Source organism: Zonotrichia leucophrys, chromosome 19, assembly GCF_028769735.1.
Source record: "Zonotrichia leucophrys gambelii isolate GWCS_2022_RI chromosome 19, RI_Zleu_2.0, whole genome shotgun sequence".
In the NCBI taxonomy this organism is placed as follows: domain Eukaryota; kingdom Metazoa; phylum Chordata; class Aves; order Passeriformes; family Passerellidae; genus Zonotrichia; species Zonotrichia leucophrys.
The window spans coordinates 4,269,181-4,286,281 of NC_088188.1; the positions used below are offsets into that span (position 1 = coordinate 4,269,181).

At 47.1% G+C, this 17,101-nt stretch overlaps 1 protein-coding gene across 6 annotated transcripts in view; it reads left to right on the plus strand.

Annotated features, from left to right (window-relative positions):
• The window catches only part of CAMKK1 (calcium/calmodulin dependent protein kinase kinase 1), a 96,552-nt gene that overhangs the window by 57,157 nt on the left and 22,294 nt on the right, over positions 1 to 17,101 (plus strand). For all 6 annotated transcript variants that reach the window (XM_064729081.1, XM_064729076.1, XM_064729079.1 and 3 more), the window contains 5 exons: positions 1,538 to 1,589; positions 2,780 to 2,913; positions 3,546 to 3,582; positions 5,454 to 5,475; positions 8,253 to 8,341. In XM_064729081.1, the coding sequence (XP_064585151.1) occupies positions 1,538 to 1,589; positions 2,780 to 2,913; positions 3,546 to 3,582; positions 5,454 to 5,475; positions 8,253 to 8,341 (334 nt within the window). The remainder of the gene's footprint in view (positions 1 to 1,537; positions 1,590 to 2,779; positions 2,914 to 3,545; positions 3,583 to 5,453; positions 5,476 to 8,252; positions 8,342 to 17,101) is intronic.

The window sequence follows — 17,101 nt, forward strand, 5'->3', positions numbered from 1 at the left end:
CAGTGTCTCCTCTCAATTACACGGGTGCAAATCCAGAGGATTTCACTGGACCAGTACCAAAAATAACAATCCTTTCAGCAAGCCATGAACCTGGAGCACTGATGGCAGGTGGGGATGTTTGGGCACGTGGTGCCATCACTGCCAGGAACAACAGCTTGGGAAGGAGCTCACTGGAGTGGGTTTGGTGACCTGTTCCTGGTGTGGGGATTAAAAACAGGTAACAATGGGCAGAGACCTTTCCTCTGTGGCACTGATGCAAAATTCCTGGGGGTTTGACTGTGTGCTTCAGGACCCTTGGTTAGTTAGATTGTGTAGGAATCACTCCAGTGGTAATTAGATATGGGATGCTATATTAATAGGAACATTAGTAACCTTCCCCTTAGGGAGGGGAAGGAGTGAGTGACCATCCCAGCTCCTGGAAGCACAGAGTGTTTTCCTAAGCAAATTGTACCATGAGCTGGTTTCTCATTAAATATTCATCTGCTGGGCCACTTGGGGGGTTTGAGTGGCCCTCCAAAAGGTTATTAATGCACAGAGCAGGTGGAGGCACAAAGATTATTTATTAAATTCAGATTGCCTTTTGCCACTGTGCTACTGCCAGCTGGATGGCAGGAGGAATTACCCTGACTGTGGTGGGGTTCACAGGGGTCCCAGGATGTAGGAAGAGATGAGAATCTTGACTCCATGTTTCAGAAGGCTGATTTATTATTTTATTATATATATTATATTAAAATAAAATTATATATTAAAACTATACTGAAAGAATAGAAGAAAGGATTTCATCAGAAGGCTAGCAAGGAAAGGAATGGAATCATAATAAAATTTTGTGACTTACCACCGAGTCCAAGCCAGCTGACGTGATTGGCCATTAATTAGAAACAACCACATGAGACCAATCACAGATGCACCTGTTGCATTCCACAGCAGCAGATAATCAATGTTTACATTTTGTTTCTGAGGCCTCTCAACTTCTCAGGAGAAAAATCCTGGCAAAAGGATTTTTCATAAAATGTGTCCGTGACACCCTGACCCCTTCCCACACCTCAGCTGCCTGGGCTCAGTTTCCTTCTTATACCCCTGACAAGACCAAAAATAAGATGAAGCAGCCTTGAAGTGGCTCTGAGCTGGAGCATGGCCTTAACATCATTTAAAACAGTGGGTCAGCCAGAGAAACCCACCTCCTCCCTCAAGCTTCTGCCCCAAATGCAGAAATTTGGGTTCATTTTTCTTTGACCATTTGAAAATTAATCTGAAATTCCTTGCAATTGAAATTCATTTGAAAATGAATTTGAATTTTTTTTATTTGAAAATGAATTTGAAATATTTTTATGGGGAAAGATGAAAGGAACAGATGGCTGGCAGTGCTTTCAGGAAAGCCTTTGGGTCAGTGTCTGGTGTGGGCACCACTGACCAGGACCCTGCTCTAGGCTGAGGAGCAGCCCTGAGCCAGTCCCTGATGCCCAGCACACCCCAGGCCACAGCAATCAGCTCTTTGGCTCCTGTTCACTTTTAACACTGCTTTTTTTCCTTCCTCCAGGCTATGAAAGTCCTCTCCAAAAAGAAGCTCTTGAAGCAGTATGGATTTCCACGTGGGTATCTCACATTTAGAGGCCTGCCTGTTGTCCTCAGCCAGATCTCTCTGTAGAAACCTTGCCTGCAAGGGGTGCAGAGTGGCCTCCTGTGACAGTGCCCATGTTAAAAGGGAGCTGGTTAAAGGGGGTGGTGAGGGGGCAGAAACAGCCACAGGGAAATCCAGCATACTCAGTAATGAGGTGCCTGGCTCTGATTTTTGTGAGTCTCTTTGAAGTGCTGACTCTTCCATATTCACCATTTATGAGGCCTAATTAAGCACTGGAATTAGGCAGGGTGTTCTCCTCCTTTCCTTCCCCTGGGATAGCCCCTGGCTGCAGGCTGGGCCATGGGATGCTGTCAGGACCCAGGACATCCCTCTGGCTGTCCTGGATGGCCAAGACCCCTGCCAGGGGCTCAGAGACCCTGGCAAGGAGCCCAAAACACCTGTGGGTTTGGTTATGACCCATGGAGCAAGTTACCAACCTTATATGAAGATCAGCAAGCCACAGCAAATTAAATAGAATGATAGTGAATTTATCACAGGGTGAAAAAGTAGATTTTGGGGTTTCTTGTATGGGGGTTCAGGAGGCAAGATGGAGGGAACTGGGCATGTCCAGCCTTTCTCCTTCTTCTTCTTGGCCTTCATCTTCTGCTGGGATGTTGGGACTTTTAGATTGGTTTAGAGTGGAAGCTCACTGTCTAACATAGGTGATGGGTATTGGAAAGTAATTGTAAATATTGTACAGGTAGTTTTTAGTATAAAGACATAACACCGCCCTGGGGCAGGCAGAGTGCCTGGACTGTCTTGCTGAGCAGACCTTGGCAGGACAGGAGAAAAAATTTTATAGATAAGGTACAATAAACAACCTTGAGACTGAGAAATGAAGAGCTCTGAGTACTTCTTTGAGTGCCAGGCTGGGAAAAGAGACTTTCCAACTTTTCTTGGGGTCACTCTGAGCAGCTAGAGACCCCAAAAGGATGTCTCAGATCCAGCTGGGAACAGCTGCTCTCAGTGGGGCTTGGAGAGCTCAGCTGCAGCTGGGATACTGCAAAGCTCTGGGATGAGAACAATGTGATGATGAGAACAATGTGATGATGAGAATGATGATGAGATCTTGCAGAGGAGCTGGAGGGGTGTGCAGAGGGGCCAGTGCTGCTCACGCTGCTGCCAAAGCAGGAATTCCTCACTGTGCTGTCCCACTTGCAGGTCGGCCTCCTCCCAGAGGGTCCAAAGCATCCTCAGGAGAGCAGCCCAAGCCCATGGCACCCCTGGACAGAGTCTATCAGGAAATAGCCATCCTAAAGAAGCTGGACCACGTCAATATTGTTAAGCTGATAGAGGTGAGCTGCTTTTCCACCCTAATTTATGCTGAAACAAATCTGGTTTGTATTGCAACAAGAGGGTTTTTCTTCAACTGTTCCTACTTCAGCCAGAATTGGTTTAATATAGATGTTCATAAATTTAGGCTGGTGATTCCAAGCAAAGTCTTACTGACTGTGTAGGACAAGCTGCACTCTCAGGCTGAGCTCTGGGCTGGTGCCCAGGAGAAGGCAGCTCACTGTGCTGGTAGAAATGGCAGTGAGCTTTGATCACTGAAACTTGTGTGCAGACAAGCCTGGGAAGGTGCACGAGTGCAAGGCTCCAGTGCCATTTTCATTATTGACTGAGGGCATTTCAGGACAAGCAGTGCTTTTATTGGTAGGTTGTTTCTCTAAATACAGGCAGAAGCCCAGATTTTTCTGGAGACAGAAAAATCTGTCCTACAAAACCCCAAAAAAACCCTGTCCTCCAAAACCCCTCTAAATTCTCTGCAGGACTCTCTAAATATTAGCCTAAATTGTTCTCAGTGTTATGCAGCTCAGCACAGCGTACTGGGACTGTTACTTGCTTAAAAATCTTTTTTTTTCTGCTTTTTTTCCACTTTTTTTCACTTTTTTTTTCTCTTTCCCCTTTTTTCTCTGTAATCTCTCAGGTCCTTGATGATCCTGCAGAGGACAACTTGTACATGGGTATGTGAGTCTCATAAGCTAGCAGAACCCTCTGGGCTTGGGCCTGGTGCTGCCAGTGCCACGTGCCAGGACTGGGGGTCAATACTGCAGGAAATTTGTGCCAACCTCTGCAGATTTTTTTGTTTTCTGCCAAGTTTAAACACCTCTAAATGCAGCTGGGATGGAAAGGCCCCGTGCAGTAGGGTAAGGCAACCTTGTGTCAGCACAGCTGTGCATATCTCTGTGCCATGGGTGCACTGAAAACACCTGGCAGCTGCTCTGTCCCAACTGATTCCAGCCCCAGAGGCAGGAGGGAAGGGAAGGGAAGGGTCCAGGATGGTTTCCTTGTTCTCCTGCTGTGAAATTTCTGTAGGATGGTGGAAGTGACCCCAGAGTCACTCCAGTCTTGTCTGGGAGTGTTCCCTGTGACCTCTGGTGAGCCTCAGGACCTCCTGAGGGAGCAGCATGGTGAGGAACCCACCTGGGTTCCTCACTGGGCGTTTCTGCAGAGGGTGAGGCAATTCCACCCATTTTGTCTTCCTCTCCTCCAAGCCCTGACAGTGCCAGCCATCCCTAACCCCAATTTGGGTAAAACACTGAGGGACAGGCCTGGGAGGCCCTGAGGTGCCCTCTGAGATGGGCTGGATGAGGGGCTGTCTGACCCTTCTACATCTCTGCTTCCCCCCACTGTTTCCTGATGAAGCAGGTTCAAAGACTCCTCCTCATGAAATAATTATGGGACACTTCTGAAGCTGCCTGGAGGAGGACTCTGCCTAGCAAATGAAGCAATTTGCCTTTGAAAGGCCACTTTTCCCTCTGGGCTGAAGCCCCAGTGGCATCTGGCAGCATCTCAAAGTGATGGCACTGGTAGTGGGGAGGGTGATTGAGGCTGTTTGTTTGAAGGCCTGAACTCCTGGGGATGGAGGAAAGGGGAGAGATGAGGTAGAAAACTGCAGAGAGGAAAAAACCCCAAAACTCAACCAAAAATGCCCCCAGTGCAGAGAAGATGTAGAGGAAGAGGTTTTTGCTCCTTGCCTGTGGCTGCTGGGATCAGGCACTGATGTGAGCACTTGGAATGGGGTGTCAGCAGGCACTGAGCAACCTGCAGAGGTGCAGAGGCTGAATAATGAAATGCTTCCACAGAGAGGTTGAATAATGCTTCCATAAGCTGCAGCTTGTGGAGGGCAAGGTGAGCCAATTCAGGCTGCCCTGTTGTGTTTGTACCCAGTGCTCTGGGGAGGGGATCTGCTCAGATTTTTTGGGAGGTGCAAGCAATCCCTGTGTAATTCATGAGGAAAGAGCTCTCCTACTCTAAATAAAAGCAGATCCTTCTCCTGTTTGCAGAGCAGGATCAGAAAAACACTTTTCCCCAACCTCCTAACCAGACACACAAACTCATGTGCTCTGCAAACCTCAGCTCACAGCAGCAAATCCTCCTCAGTGGCTCCTGCCAGGGAGTGCTTGGCCGTGACAAAGCTGTGGCTGTGCTGCTGATTGACACAGCAGAAATGGAGCAGCATGTTCCTACAGCATCTCCTTTGCTATCAGCAGTTTAGTGGGAATATCACACCAAACACCTTCCCTTGGAGGTACAGCAGGGCTCAAATCAAGCAGGGCTGGCACCCAGAGCAGCAGCTCTGTGGGTGATAAATTAGCACCCACTGTGTCCCTGTGCAGAGCTGGCAGGAGGGGGGATGTTTGTCTGTGCTGAAGAGATGAATATTCTCATTTTGCATCCTCTGGTGTCCTTGTCATGGGTGAGGGAAGAGAAATGAGTGGAGATAAATTGATTTTGCAGGTATGGGAATGGATGTGTGTTTGTAGGTGATGAATAACAAATAAGCCCAGGCTGCTCTTCTCATTCATTCATGGTTTATTTCCTTTTCTTGCAGTGTTTGACCTCATGAGGAAAGGGTAAGTAGCCCTCCTGGACCCCTTCTGTTGAAAATTTTGGTGTTCTTCATCAGGTTCCCATGTGAAGTGGAGGTTTGATATGTCCAGTGGGGCAGACACTGTCTGCAGGGCAGGCAAAACTCAAAAATTCCAGGTTGCTACAGCCAGGAATGATGTGGTGAACAGAAATGGGCTGGGAGGGCATGTCCTGCTGCCAGACTGATCTGGAAAACAAATTCTATGACAATTCCTCATCAGGTGCCTGGAAGAAAAGGTTTGAATAGGAACATTCTGATGGGTTCCCTCTGACCCAAGGGGTGTGTGGTTGCACCAAGGTTTACTTGGCACCTGCTGCCTCACTTTGCCTCAGCACCAACCTCTCATGGGAGGCTGTGCTGTTGGCAGGTTTATTTTCCATAGCTGAAGAAGGGATAAGCTGGTAAGAGGTTCCTCTCTGCTCTTTGCTACACCTGCACTGACTCTGCAGCCCCACTGAGGTCAGGATTTCTGTGCCCAGCATGGAGGAGATTCCCAGAGGGGTTTTTCTCTCTGCCCCATGAACAAGCTGCCAGCTCCAGTGGGTTAGTGGCAAGAGGCTCCCCAGTCTCCCTGGGGATCAGGCTGAGGGAGCTGCTGGAAACAGCTGGGGCTGGGGAACCTGTGCCTCACCCAAGTGCAGCCTGGCTGCCTCTGGCAGGAGGCAGTTACACTCCATTAGTGGCTCTGCCAGCCCTGCTCTCACATTTCTCCCTGGTTCCAGCAACAAAAAAATGTGCGTAAAAGAGGGAGGAGAGGCAGTGACAGGAAAACACGAATGGGAGGTGAAGGTCACCAATCCAATGGGCAGCCAGGGAGGGGAGGGAAACGCTGCAGGGAGGATTTGCTGCTGGGTGCTGAGGGGAGCAGCCACAGAGTTTTGGCAGTGGCTGTTCTCTGGCAGGGCTTGGCTGCCAGGATGGGGTCCCAGGAGCAGCCAGTGGATGTGTGTGCACATGCAAAGCCAAGCTGTGAGCACAGACAGGGTCAGCCCCCAGTGCAGGTCCTTTGTTATAGTAGGACACAAAATTCACAACATGCAGAAGCTGAGATGTCCAAGGTAAAAAAAAGATAGTTTATTTTTGAACTCAAATATTTATAGACTTTCAAAAGTGACTATGGATTGGAGGATGAAATTGCTACTTCTCCAGCCACACTAGTCAAACGAACACTATTCTTCTTCTTTTAAAAAGATTTTTTTTAAAATATTTTTTAATCTATATTTAAAATATATTATATATTTTAATATATTTAGATAATATATTTAAAATATTATATTATATATAATTTATATAACTTATATAAATATATAATGCATAAAATATATTTAATTATATATAAAATAGATTTTAATGTATTTAAAAATATATAATAAATATATACAAATATAGGAAACATAAAAATATATATACACAATTATATTGTTATATAATATATAAATAAAATATAAATAAAATATAAAATATATTTTAAATGTATTTTAGTATATTTTTAATAAGAATTTTAATATATTTTAATAAAATATATTTTTAAATGTATTTTAAAATGTTTTTAAAATCTATTTTCTTCTTTTAAAAAGAAATACAAAACAATCATTATTTACATTAAAAGTATGTGGAAAAACTGCATTATAAAAATGTAAACATCAAAAAACTTCAAAAAATTTGTATAAAAACAAAGCAACAATCCTTAGCTCCAGCCATTCATCCATGGGGGAACAGCAGATTGTGACTGGCTCTTAGAGGCTCTTTGCCCTCAGCTTTCAGCAGGCACAGGCAGGAGAGGGGCTTATAGAGCTCTGTGCTTCCCTCAGCAGTGGCAGCTTTCAGAGGAAAGGAGAGGAGAAGCTGACCAGGTAACCTTGGCTGTTGAGGGCTGAATGGCTGAGCTCTGGTGGTGGCTGAACCCTGAGCAGCTCAATAGGCTTTTAAAGCAGTTCAGCACAATGCACAGAAAATATTCCCATTTAACCTTTGAGCCAGTGGTTGGTGTGGAGATTCTGCCTCAGTGATACCAGCTGCACAGTGATACTGTGTCAGGCCTGAGCCCAGCAGGCAGGGCATGCAGAGCACAGCCACAGGCACTGTCCCACTGCTGGCTGGGATCTCATGGCAGTGCTGGTGCTCACAGCATGGGCAGCTTCAGCAGGAAGCCAAAGGCCAGGTCCAGCTTGTTCTTCTCCCATTGGGACTGTCAGTGAGTAGTGTTTGTCTTATTTGGTGCAGACGCCAGCAGTTAATCCTGATGATGATGATGATGAGGGTGTGGTTCATGCTGGCTCAGGGCTATGCAAAGCCACCCGAGCTCAGTAACCAAAGCATCACCACCTGTTTTGTTTGCCAGTTTTTTTTGATGGGTGTTTCTTCCCCTCTTTCCCCCCAGTCAATTCATTTTAGGTTTCACAAACAATATTAAGCCAATAATGTCTGTGCCAACAAATTGTGATTCTAATCCTGCTTCCTGATACTTGCAATGCTGTTTGTCTGGGTGAGCAATTTGTGTCAGCTGGCTTCTTCCCTGCCTCCCAAATAAGTCTCCCACTGTTGGGAAGGCCAGGCAGGCTGGGAACAGCTCTTGTGCTCCAGCTGCCAGTGGTGCTGCAGCTCCTCTGTGGAATTAGCAATCACCCTGCAGGGATAACCCATCTCTGCACCTTCTGGGAGCCTCAGTGCTGGCACTGGTGATGGAGCACAAGCTGCTGCAGTGTTTGGGTGCTGCTGGCCTCGTGCAGAGCACTGAGAGGCTGTCCCTGTCCCCAACAGGCCTGTGATGGAGGTGCCCAGTGAGCAGCCCTTCAGCGAGGAGCAGGCTCGGCTCTACTTCCGAGACATCGTCCTGGGCATCGAGTACTGTGAGTACCCAGCCCTGCACAGCCTCTGCCTCGGCCCTGGGGGGAAAAATGGGTGCATGGAAAATTCTCCAAGCCTGCCAGGAGGCTCACACAGTGTGCATCTGTATGCAAAGCTGGAGATAAGGAATGCTGACTTGGAAATGCCATGGAATAGGACAGATATTGTTGAGAGAGAAATGGAGCTAGAAACAAGTTTCAAAGGATGGTCCAGTCTTCAAAAAGACTGGATATTGTAAATGCAGGTCTACTGATGAGGGGAGAGAATGGTGCATCTGACTTTATGTTCTCAGAAGGCTAATTTGTTACTGTATTACACTATATTATATTAAAGAATACTATGCTATACTAAAGAATACAGAAAGGATAGTTACTGAATGCTAAAAAGATAATAATGAAAACTTGTGACTCTTTCCAGAGTCCTGACACAGCTTGGCCCTGATTGGCCAAAGAGTGAAAACAACTCCCAGCAGAATGCAATGGAACAATCACCTGTGGGTAAACAATCTCCAAACACATTCCACATGTGAGGAAAACACAGGAGAAGCAAATGAGATAAGAATTGTTTTCCTTTTGTCTGAGGCCTCTCTTGCTGCCTTTCAGCTTCCCAGGAGAAAAACCCTGGGTGAAGGAATTTTTTTGTGAATGCCACAACTAGATACTTTGGAGAACTAGAACTATGAAAGATGCATTGTAGTAGGACCCACAAGAGGTAATTTAAGATTATTTGCTTTAAGGCATTTACAGCATGGTGTGGCTAAAGCTGATAGACCAAGAAACACTTGCAGTGTATTGGAATTAAGAAATAGTTGGCTTCTAATTATGATAGTGTGAATTACAACATCTGTATTGTCCCAACCTTCTCATGAGACTGAAAATAGAATAAAAAGCTTTTAAAACACCTCTCAGTTACCCATCTCTGGGTCAGAAAAGGGCTTAGTCCAACACCCCTGCTCAGCTGGGGAGGGGCATCCTGGCCCTGGGGGCTGTTGGATGAGGCACAGAGGTTTTTACCTTGTGTTTCAATTGCCAAACAGCTTTTGATTAGATCTGTTAACAGTACCTCATAAAGCAGTTCCTAAATCTCTTAGGTTGGATGGGCTCTTGTGGATTAATAACTAGACAATCAAGAAAGTTGGAATACTTTTCACAACTGAGAAAAGTCACCAGTACAGTTAAACAGGAACCCATAATGTGGGCTGGGTTGTTCAGAATGTTCCTAAATGACCAGAAAAAGGGTAGAGAACAATAAGAAATTGATGATGGCACTGAGATATTCAGGATAGTTGTTAGAACTGACTGGGAAGAGTGGCAGGAAAATGCCATGGTAGCAAGTGATAAAATGGCAGATAAAAATTCATGTTTCTGATTGCAGTGTAATGCATGAGGGAGAGAAACACTGAAAATACATACAATGTGATGGGCTCTAAATTACCTCTTCTCACTCAGGTTTTTTGTTCTGGATAGTTCTCTTGAAAATGCCAGCCCTTTACTTAGTGATATTCAGCAAGGCTAACGAGATTTGGGGAATTATTTGGAATGAAGGAAAGAAGAAAGTAGAAAATGTTATTGTGCAGTTGTTTGGATCTCTAAGAGCTCTTAGGTACAGACAAGGAGTATCCTGAATGTTATGTGCAGCTTGGCTCAGCCTGTCTTAGAAGCAGAACTCCCTAGAACTGAGGCCCAAGAAGGATGATGAGAATGGTCTGGAATATCTTAGGTTGAGAGGTATGAACAAAGCTCTTGAGACTGGAAAACTATCTTGGGAAAGGGTGCTATGGCAGAGGCTTATAAAATCCTCAATGTCAGGGAAGTGCTGGACAGGAAATGAATCTTTTCTCTCTCTAAAAACACAATATCTAATGGATAGCAAAGAAAATAATCAGGTAGCCAGTTTAAACCAAAAGGAATTACTCACTCTCAACCACTGAGAGAGAGCAAGTCTCTGAGCATGATGGGCCTTGCTGGGGCAGAGGAACATGGTTTGAGGGTCTCAGTCCCTCTCCACATTGAAATGCAGCACCACCTCACTTTTTGTCTAAAACCAGCAGGGAATAAAATCACTGTTTGCAAGTCTGACAGTCCAGAAGCTTCCAGGTGCTGCCAAAATTAGTCAGGTCACCCCAGAAAGTTGGTAGAAGTTAATATATGAATGAGAATCTCAAGACTGTCTTTGAGTAGAGGTTGAAGGATGAAGATGCAGCTTTTTATGTTCCTATTAGCATTCAGATTGCAGCAGAGCCTGTGTGCCTCAGCTGGGAGAGACAAGCTCTGCTGTGCTGGGTGCTGCTGCAGGAACAGTTCCTGCTCAGAGGAAACTTTGAGTTTAGTACACAGGAAAAAAAACCCCAGCAACGTGTGGGTAGTCTTAAGCAGAGAGAATTAAATTCAACAATAAATTATAGGATGCCCAAGCACTCCCAGCAACAGAACAATAGGATGCTTTGTTTTGGACCATTGAGTAACCACTTATTTTATTAGCAAATGAAAGTTAAAAATGGTGTTCTCTCTGAACTGCTGGGTAAATGCATGGCAATTATTATATAATTAAGAGGAAAAGTGCACTGTTTGTGCATGCTGAAGGAAAAGTGTTGCCAGGCAATCCAGAGATTGCAAGGTAATTTTAATGTAAGCATCCATAATTGTTGTGCAATTTGGGAGGCTCAATAACCTTGCAGCTGCTTGAAGCTCCCAGTCATCACAGCAGCAAATGCATCATTGCTGGTTGGATTTCATCAGGTTAGAAGTTGGAACCTGCATTCCTGTTGGAGCCTGAGAAGTGTTAGGGCTGAGCAGGAAGGGGAGCCAAGGTGGTGGAAGATGTGAGCTGACCTTTTAAATCACTGGTGATTGAAAACTGGTGATTCAACCACTGCTCTGTGAGCACTGTGTGTCTCTGGGGACTGCACTCACTGCTTTTTCCAAACCATGGAGTGTGCCTGGGGTGGAGGCCTCCTGCAGGAGAGATGGCTGTGGGGGGAGGTTTGGAGAGAGGCAGTGGCCCAGGTGATGAGAGCTGGGTGGGAAGCCTGGCTTAGGCATGGTGGGAGGCTGGGACAGAGCCCTGGAGCTCCCTGAGCCAGACAGTGGCACAGAGCTGTCACCTGCTTTAGGCTGGGCTTAGTGTGTTCAGTACCAGGAGTGCACTTTTACACAAGCACAGTCCCAGATTGTTCAAGGTCTGAGAGCCAGGGAGAGCTGCCCATGGTTGTCTCCCTTCCTCGGGCCCTGCAGGGCTAGTTGGGAATACAAATAGAGTTTGTATTCTACAGCTTGGAGAATTGTAGAATTGGAGTTTAGGCATGGTGATATCACTGATTCTGGTTTAGTGTCCCTGTCCCAGGGCTGGCTCAGGGGTGTGTGGAGTGTCAGGAGTTGTTCAGGAACATCCAGGTGTCACTGGGCTCCTGGTGAAATGGGCCCTTCACAGCAGAGTGGTTTTGCTCCCATTTTCAAGACTTCCCCAGTGCTGCTGGCCCTGCTCAGCCCCTCAGGAGCTGGGAGGGCAGTCTGGCCTCTGTGTAAGTGTCAATTCCAGAGTGCTCAAGTGGCAGCATCCACAGCACAGCTTCTGCCAGGAGCAGGGGCTCAGCTGAGATGGAGCACAGGGGGAAGCTGAGCCCTTCCAAAGGGCTGGGAGGTGCTGAGGCTGCAAAACTTTGGGCTTCAGCAACTCATCCAGGTGGCAGAGGCTTAATGGGTGCAGCAAGAGAGCAGCAAAACAGTGGAGTGAGGTGACAACAGCACTCGGAATGTGAAGGTTTGGATTATTTGTGTCATTAACCAAAGCATGTGCTTAAGCATCTCTGGCAATTAGGGATTTGTGCAGTTGCCACCTTTGCACTTGTAACTCCCCTCTAGTAGTGGTTTGCTGGGTTATTTAAACTTCAGTCTCCCTTCCAGTAAGGCAGGCTTTGCTTTCATAGAGATACTCAGTAGAAATGTTTTCTATGTATCATTTCTAAATGAGCTTTTAGCAAGTTTGTGTTAACCTGCTGGATCTCCTATGGATTGCTTTTGTCCTTGGATGGGAATGGGATTCTGGATTTAATCGAGCAGGATTCAGCACTGGCCTCAGTAAATAACAGGATGTGTCAGTGCATTGCTAAGTTTTATATGTATCATTTCTAAAGGAGCTTTTTAGCAAGATTGTGTTAACCTGCTGGATCTCCAAGGTTTCCAAAGGGGAATGCAGTGAAAAGCACCTTTTCTAAAAGGACTGAGGAGCAAGATCTCCTTACCACTTCTATCTCTGATCCCTCTGAGTTTTCACTCCCTGTCAATGGATTTATTGATAGGAAATGGTCACCGTGCTTCATCAGCAGGCATGAGGGATATTCCAAGTAGGTATCCCAGTTTGATTTTAGGGCTGGGATGTGAGAATCTTCATTTAGTAAGAATCTCCATTAAGAATTTCATTGTTTCCTGAGCAAGGAATGAGAATGAGCAGACAGAAGGGCTGTGCAGGCAGGAGCTGGCAGTGCCACTGGCCAGGAGCACACAGTGCAGAGCACACACAGTGTGGCCCAGGGGAAATCCCTGCTGACTTGCACAGTGCAGATGAAGCACAGTGACTGTCCCTGCTGCTCTGGAGCTGCCAGCTCAGTATTCCAGTCACGAGAAGCTAAAACAGTTTCTGTCAGCCTGGCTGGAGAAGGAAAAACCTTATTTCCTGTAAAAGCCTGCTGTTCTCCTCCTGTGACTGTGTCTAAGGGGGAGCAGTTTTGGTCTCCCCTCTGCAGAGGAAGGCTTGTCTCCTCTGAGCTGTGGGGTTGAAGGGAGGGTAATGACATGCAGCTAAAGCCATTGGGAAATTCCCTTTCCAGCAGCAGCTCTCTGCAGTGACCCAGGGCCCTGCATGCTGAGCCTGCAGCCTGAGCAAAGGCTTTCAAAACTGGCTTTTCTGAGATAAGAAACTTGGTTATCAATATATAATTTCCATTATCTTAAAGGAAATTTAAACAAATGAGCCAACACAGGGTTGTGTGTTCTGAAGAGTATCCAGTGCAGGGTGGGTGCATTGGGGCATCAGTGCTGTAGGTGGTTTGGTCTGGTTTGAGGTGAGTTCCTCGGGCTGGTGTGGGCCAGCAGAGCTGGGATATGGGTCTGTGGTGGGGCTGCTGCAGGCTCTCTGTGATTGCCAGCAAGCTGCTTGCTCCCATGTGGGAAATGGGGACCTGCCTCTTCTCTGCCTCTGTCCTGTACAAGTTTGGAGCTCCTCAAACAGAGCAGGTTGAGGTGAGGCTGCAGCTGCAAGGTTCTGGGTGATATAAATGACACCACCAGGAGAAGAGAAGCTGACTTGTGTTCTATCACATGCAGACAAGCTCTCCTTAGCAAACAAAAAAGCCTTTCATGAGCAGCAAGTGTTGCTGATACCGATCGATAAGGACTGTACAAGAGTGAGATTAATTAGCTGGTGGAGCAGATCAGAGAGATCTGCTGGAGCCTCTTCAGATCAGGCAGTTTGATTTCTGATGTTTGATGCAGTTCTGAGGCTGCTCAGGGTTACAGCAGCTCTGGCACAGCCTGTGCAGGGTGTTTGGTACCTGCAGTGCCCTGGGGCACTGGGGTGGGTGCAGGCAGCTCTGCACTCCCTGGGGCTGGTGACAGGTGACAGGGCTGTGCTCAGCTGGGCTGGAGGTGCACAGGGACAGCCTTTGCCAGGGTCACCTGTCCCTGTTCCCTGTTGCTTCCTGGTGGTGTCACTGATTCATGAGCTCTGGTTTAGTGTCCCTGTCCCAGGGCTGGCTCAGGGGTGTGTGGAATGTGAGGAGCTGTTCAGGAACATGCAAACTGTCGCTGGGCTCCTGGTGAAATGGGCTCTTTTGCTCCCATTTTCAAGACTTCCCCAGTGCTGCTGGCCCTGCACACCCCACACAGTCTGGCCTCTGTGTCAGTGCCAGCAGAGTGGCAATTCCAGAGTGTGCTCAAATGGCAGCATCCACAGCACAGTTTCTGCCAGGAGCAGGGGCTCAGCTGAGATGGAGCACATGGGGAAGCTGAGCCCTTCCAAAGGGCTGGGTGATGCTGAGGCTGCAAAACTTTATCCTTCAGCAGCTTTATCCAAGTGGCAGAGGCTTAATGGGTGCAGCAAGAGAGCAGCAAAACAGTGGAGAGAGGTGACAACAGCACAACTGGGATGCTGCCCTGCCCCTGCAGAATGGGGTGTTCCCCTTGTCCCCCTGTCCCCTCCAGCCCTTCCCCAGCACAGCCCTGAGGATGAGCAGCCCTCTGTTCTGGGCTCTGCACGGTGGTGCAGCAGTTTCAGGTTCTCTGAGTTCCTGCAGCAGCTTCCTTGGGAGGGTGTTAAATCATTTCTGTGCTACAGGGCCAATGTGAGAGCAATACTAAGCAGGCTCTGCAGTAGCTCCATGTGGATTGCTTTTGTCCTTGGATGGGAGTGGGATTCTGGATTTAATCAGCAGAATTCAGCACTGGCCTCAGTAAATAGCAGGATGTGTCTGTGCATTGCAAAGTTATATATGTATCATTTCTAAATGAGATTTTTAGTAAGTTTGTGTTAACCTGCTGGATCTCCAAGGTTTCCAGAGGGGAATGCAGTGGAAAGCACCTTTTCTAAAAGGAATAAGGAACAAGATCTCTTTCTACCACTTTTAAATATGCTCCCTCTGGGTCTTGGCTCCCTGTTGGTGGATTTGTTGGCAGACAGATCCCAGGCATTGGCCTCTGAGTGAAAGGGGAAGTTCTGGAATAGCCTGTGGGGTCTGGAGTGAGGAATGTTTGTGAAATGGCTGTGCTGTCCCACCTAGGACTGAGCAGAAGGGAATGATGTGCTCAGCAGGGCTTTGCTAAGGAGCAGGGGGCAATGGCAGAACTGTGGAGACCCAGAGAGGAGTGCACAGATAGGAACCAGCTGGCCCAGCAGCAGAGAACTTCCCCAAAATCCTCCCTCTTCTCCAGCCCCATCTCCTGCACCACAGCTGGCTGCTGTTGCCAACGGGGTTCAAACACAAGGTAGTAAAGAAACAAAAATAAGAAAAGCCCTAATAAGCCAGAATTTCAGGAAGATGTTTAATTTTAGGCATTTTTTCCATTGAACACCCAAGTACAGGGTTTTGTAGGTGCAGTAGGTGCAGCATGCCTGCTGGAGCTCTGTCTGAAATCAGGAGGGACAGGGGAAGGATGCTCCTTTCCCAAGGGTTGCTCACACTCTGTGAGCTCTGAATCCTCCTTTGGGGTTGTATCCCCACAGCCTTCAGCAGGCTGGTTTTAGGCAATAGTGCTCCATGCCCAAATTCAGGAGACAGACCAGACTTTTAGGCATCATTTCCTTGTTTCTGAGCACCCTGGAGCTCTGGGTCTTGACTAAATCCAACTTCAGCTATCCCTGGTCAGCCTTTCTAACACAAGTTGTGTAAAATGTTGTGCCCAGGCATTCACCTGCCCTGCCTGCTGTTCATGGGGGGATGTGAGGATTAATAAATAAGGATTTCTACCACATTTGAGATCTTTTCCTGGATGATGCTGTAGGAATCCATGGGATTGTTATCCAGATGCAAATAGGCCTGAAATAGGGTTACCTTTCCACTGCCATGAAGGATGGGTCTAATAAAACCAAATTTAACAGGGTGCTGCATAGTCAGACTTTGTCCTGAGGGCTCTGTGATATCTTAGGTGGTTTCATTTTCATTGTGAAGAAAAACCAATCCATGCCTTGCACAGGTCTGGCAGCACAGAAAGTGCAGGGTGGTTTGGAGCCCAGGGAGGTCATTCTGGTGAGCTGATCTCTGCTTTAAGAACAAAATTCTTTCCAGATAAAACCAACACATGGAGCCATTTTGTCAGCTTGCCAAAGCAGCTTCAGCAAAGGGGCAGAATGTGAAAATTTAAATGTGAAAATTTAAATTCTTTGCCTGGGCAGCTCAGCATCGATTTTCACCAGGGGAGGGGTGCAGGCAGGTGCATTTGCATGGGGATGAGTGGTTTCAGCTGTTGGTGTGGCCTTGGGCATGACTGAAGGGCAGCACCACTGGGATGGTCCTGCCCAAGGCTTCCTGCATCCAGCAGCCACATCCCATCCATGTGGCTGGGCTGGCTCTGAGAGCAGTTTCTATGTGCTTTGGGACTCTCTCTGTGCTGTAGCAAGCAAAAAACCCAGAGCCTTGCACTTAGAGCAGGACACAGAGTAACTGGAGGTTCTCTCAAAAGCATGGATTGAGCTTAGGGGTCCCATGTGGTTGTGACAACCTGGTCAGACAGAGAAAACCAGATAAACTTTCCCAGGAATTGTTCTGGGAAGTTTGAGAAGGCATAAAAAGCTTACTTTATTACCATCTCCTGATATTTATAACCAACATTGTTCACCCAGAACATGATTGGTTCTTAATAGCACCTGTTACCCACTGGTTAATTGGGAACCACCCTTTGTTGAAACACGTTATAGGAAACAAGGATTTCAAGTTTCCTTCATCAGGTTAGCAGCTCCACACTAAATCATTTATTGGCAGATGTGAGCACTTGCTCTTTCAGTTTTTGTGGGTGTGATGCTCATTTCCACCAGCTGCTGCTCAGTCCCCTGTCCTTCTCCCTTCATGGATGGCTGTTTGCTCTGCACAGGGCTGGATGGAAAAGGGGATTTGCAGCCAGCAAAACTCTTTCAGCCAGCTGGCAGGAGACTTTGGTGGCTGTCACACAGTGTGTGGGTGGGACACTGCTCCAAATCACCTCCTCTCTGCATCTGTCCCCTTCCCATCCCTGTCTGGTATTATTTTAGATGGATGCCAAGTGTTTAGAAGCACC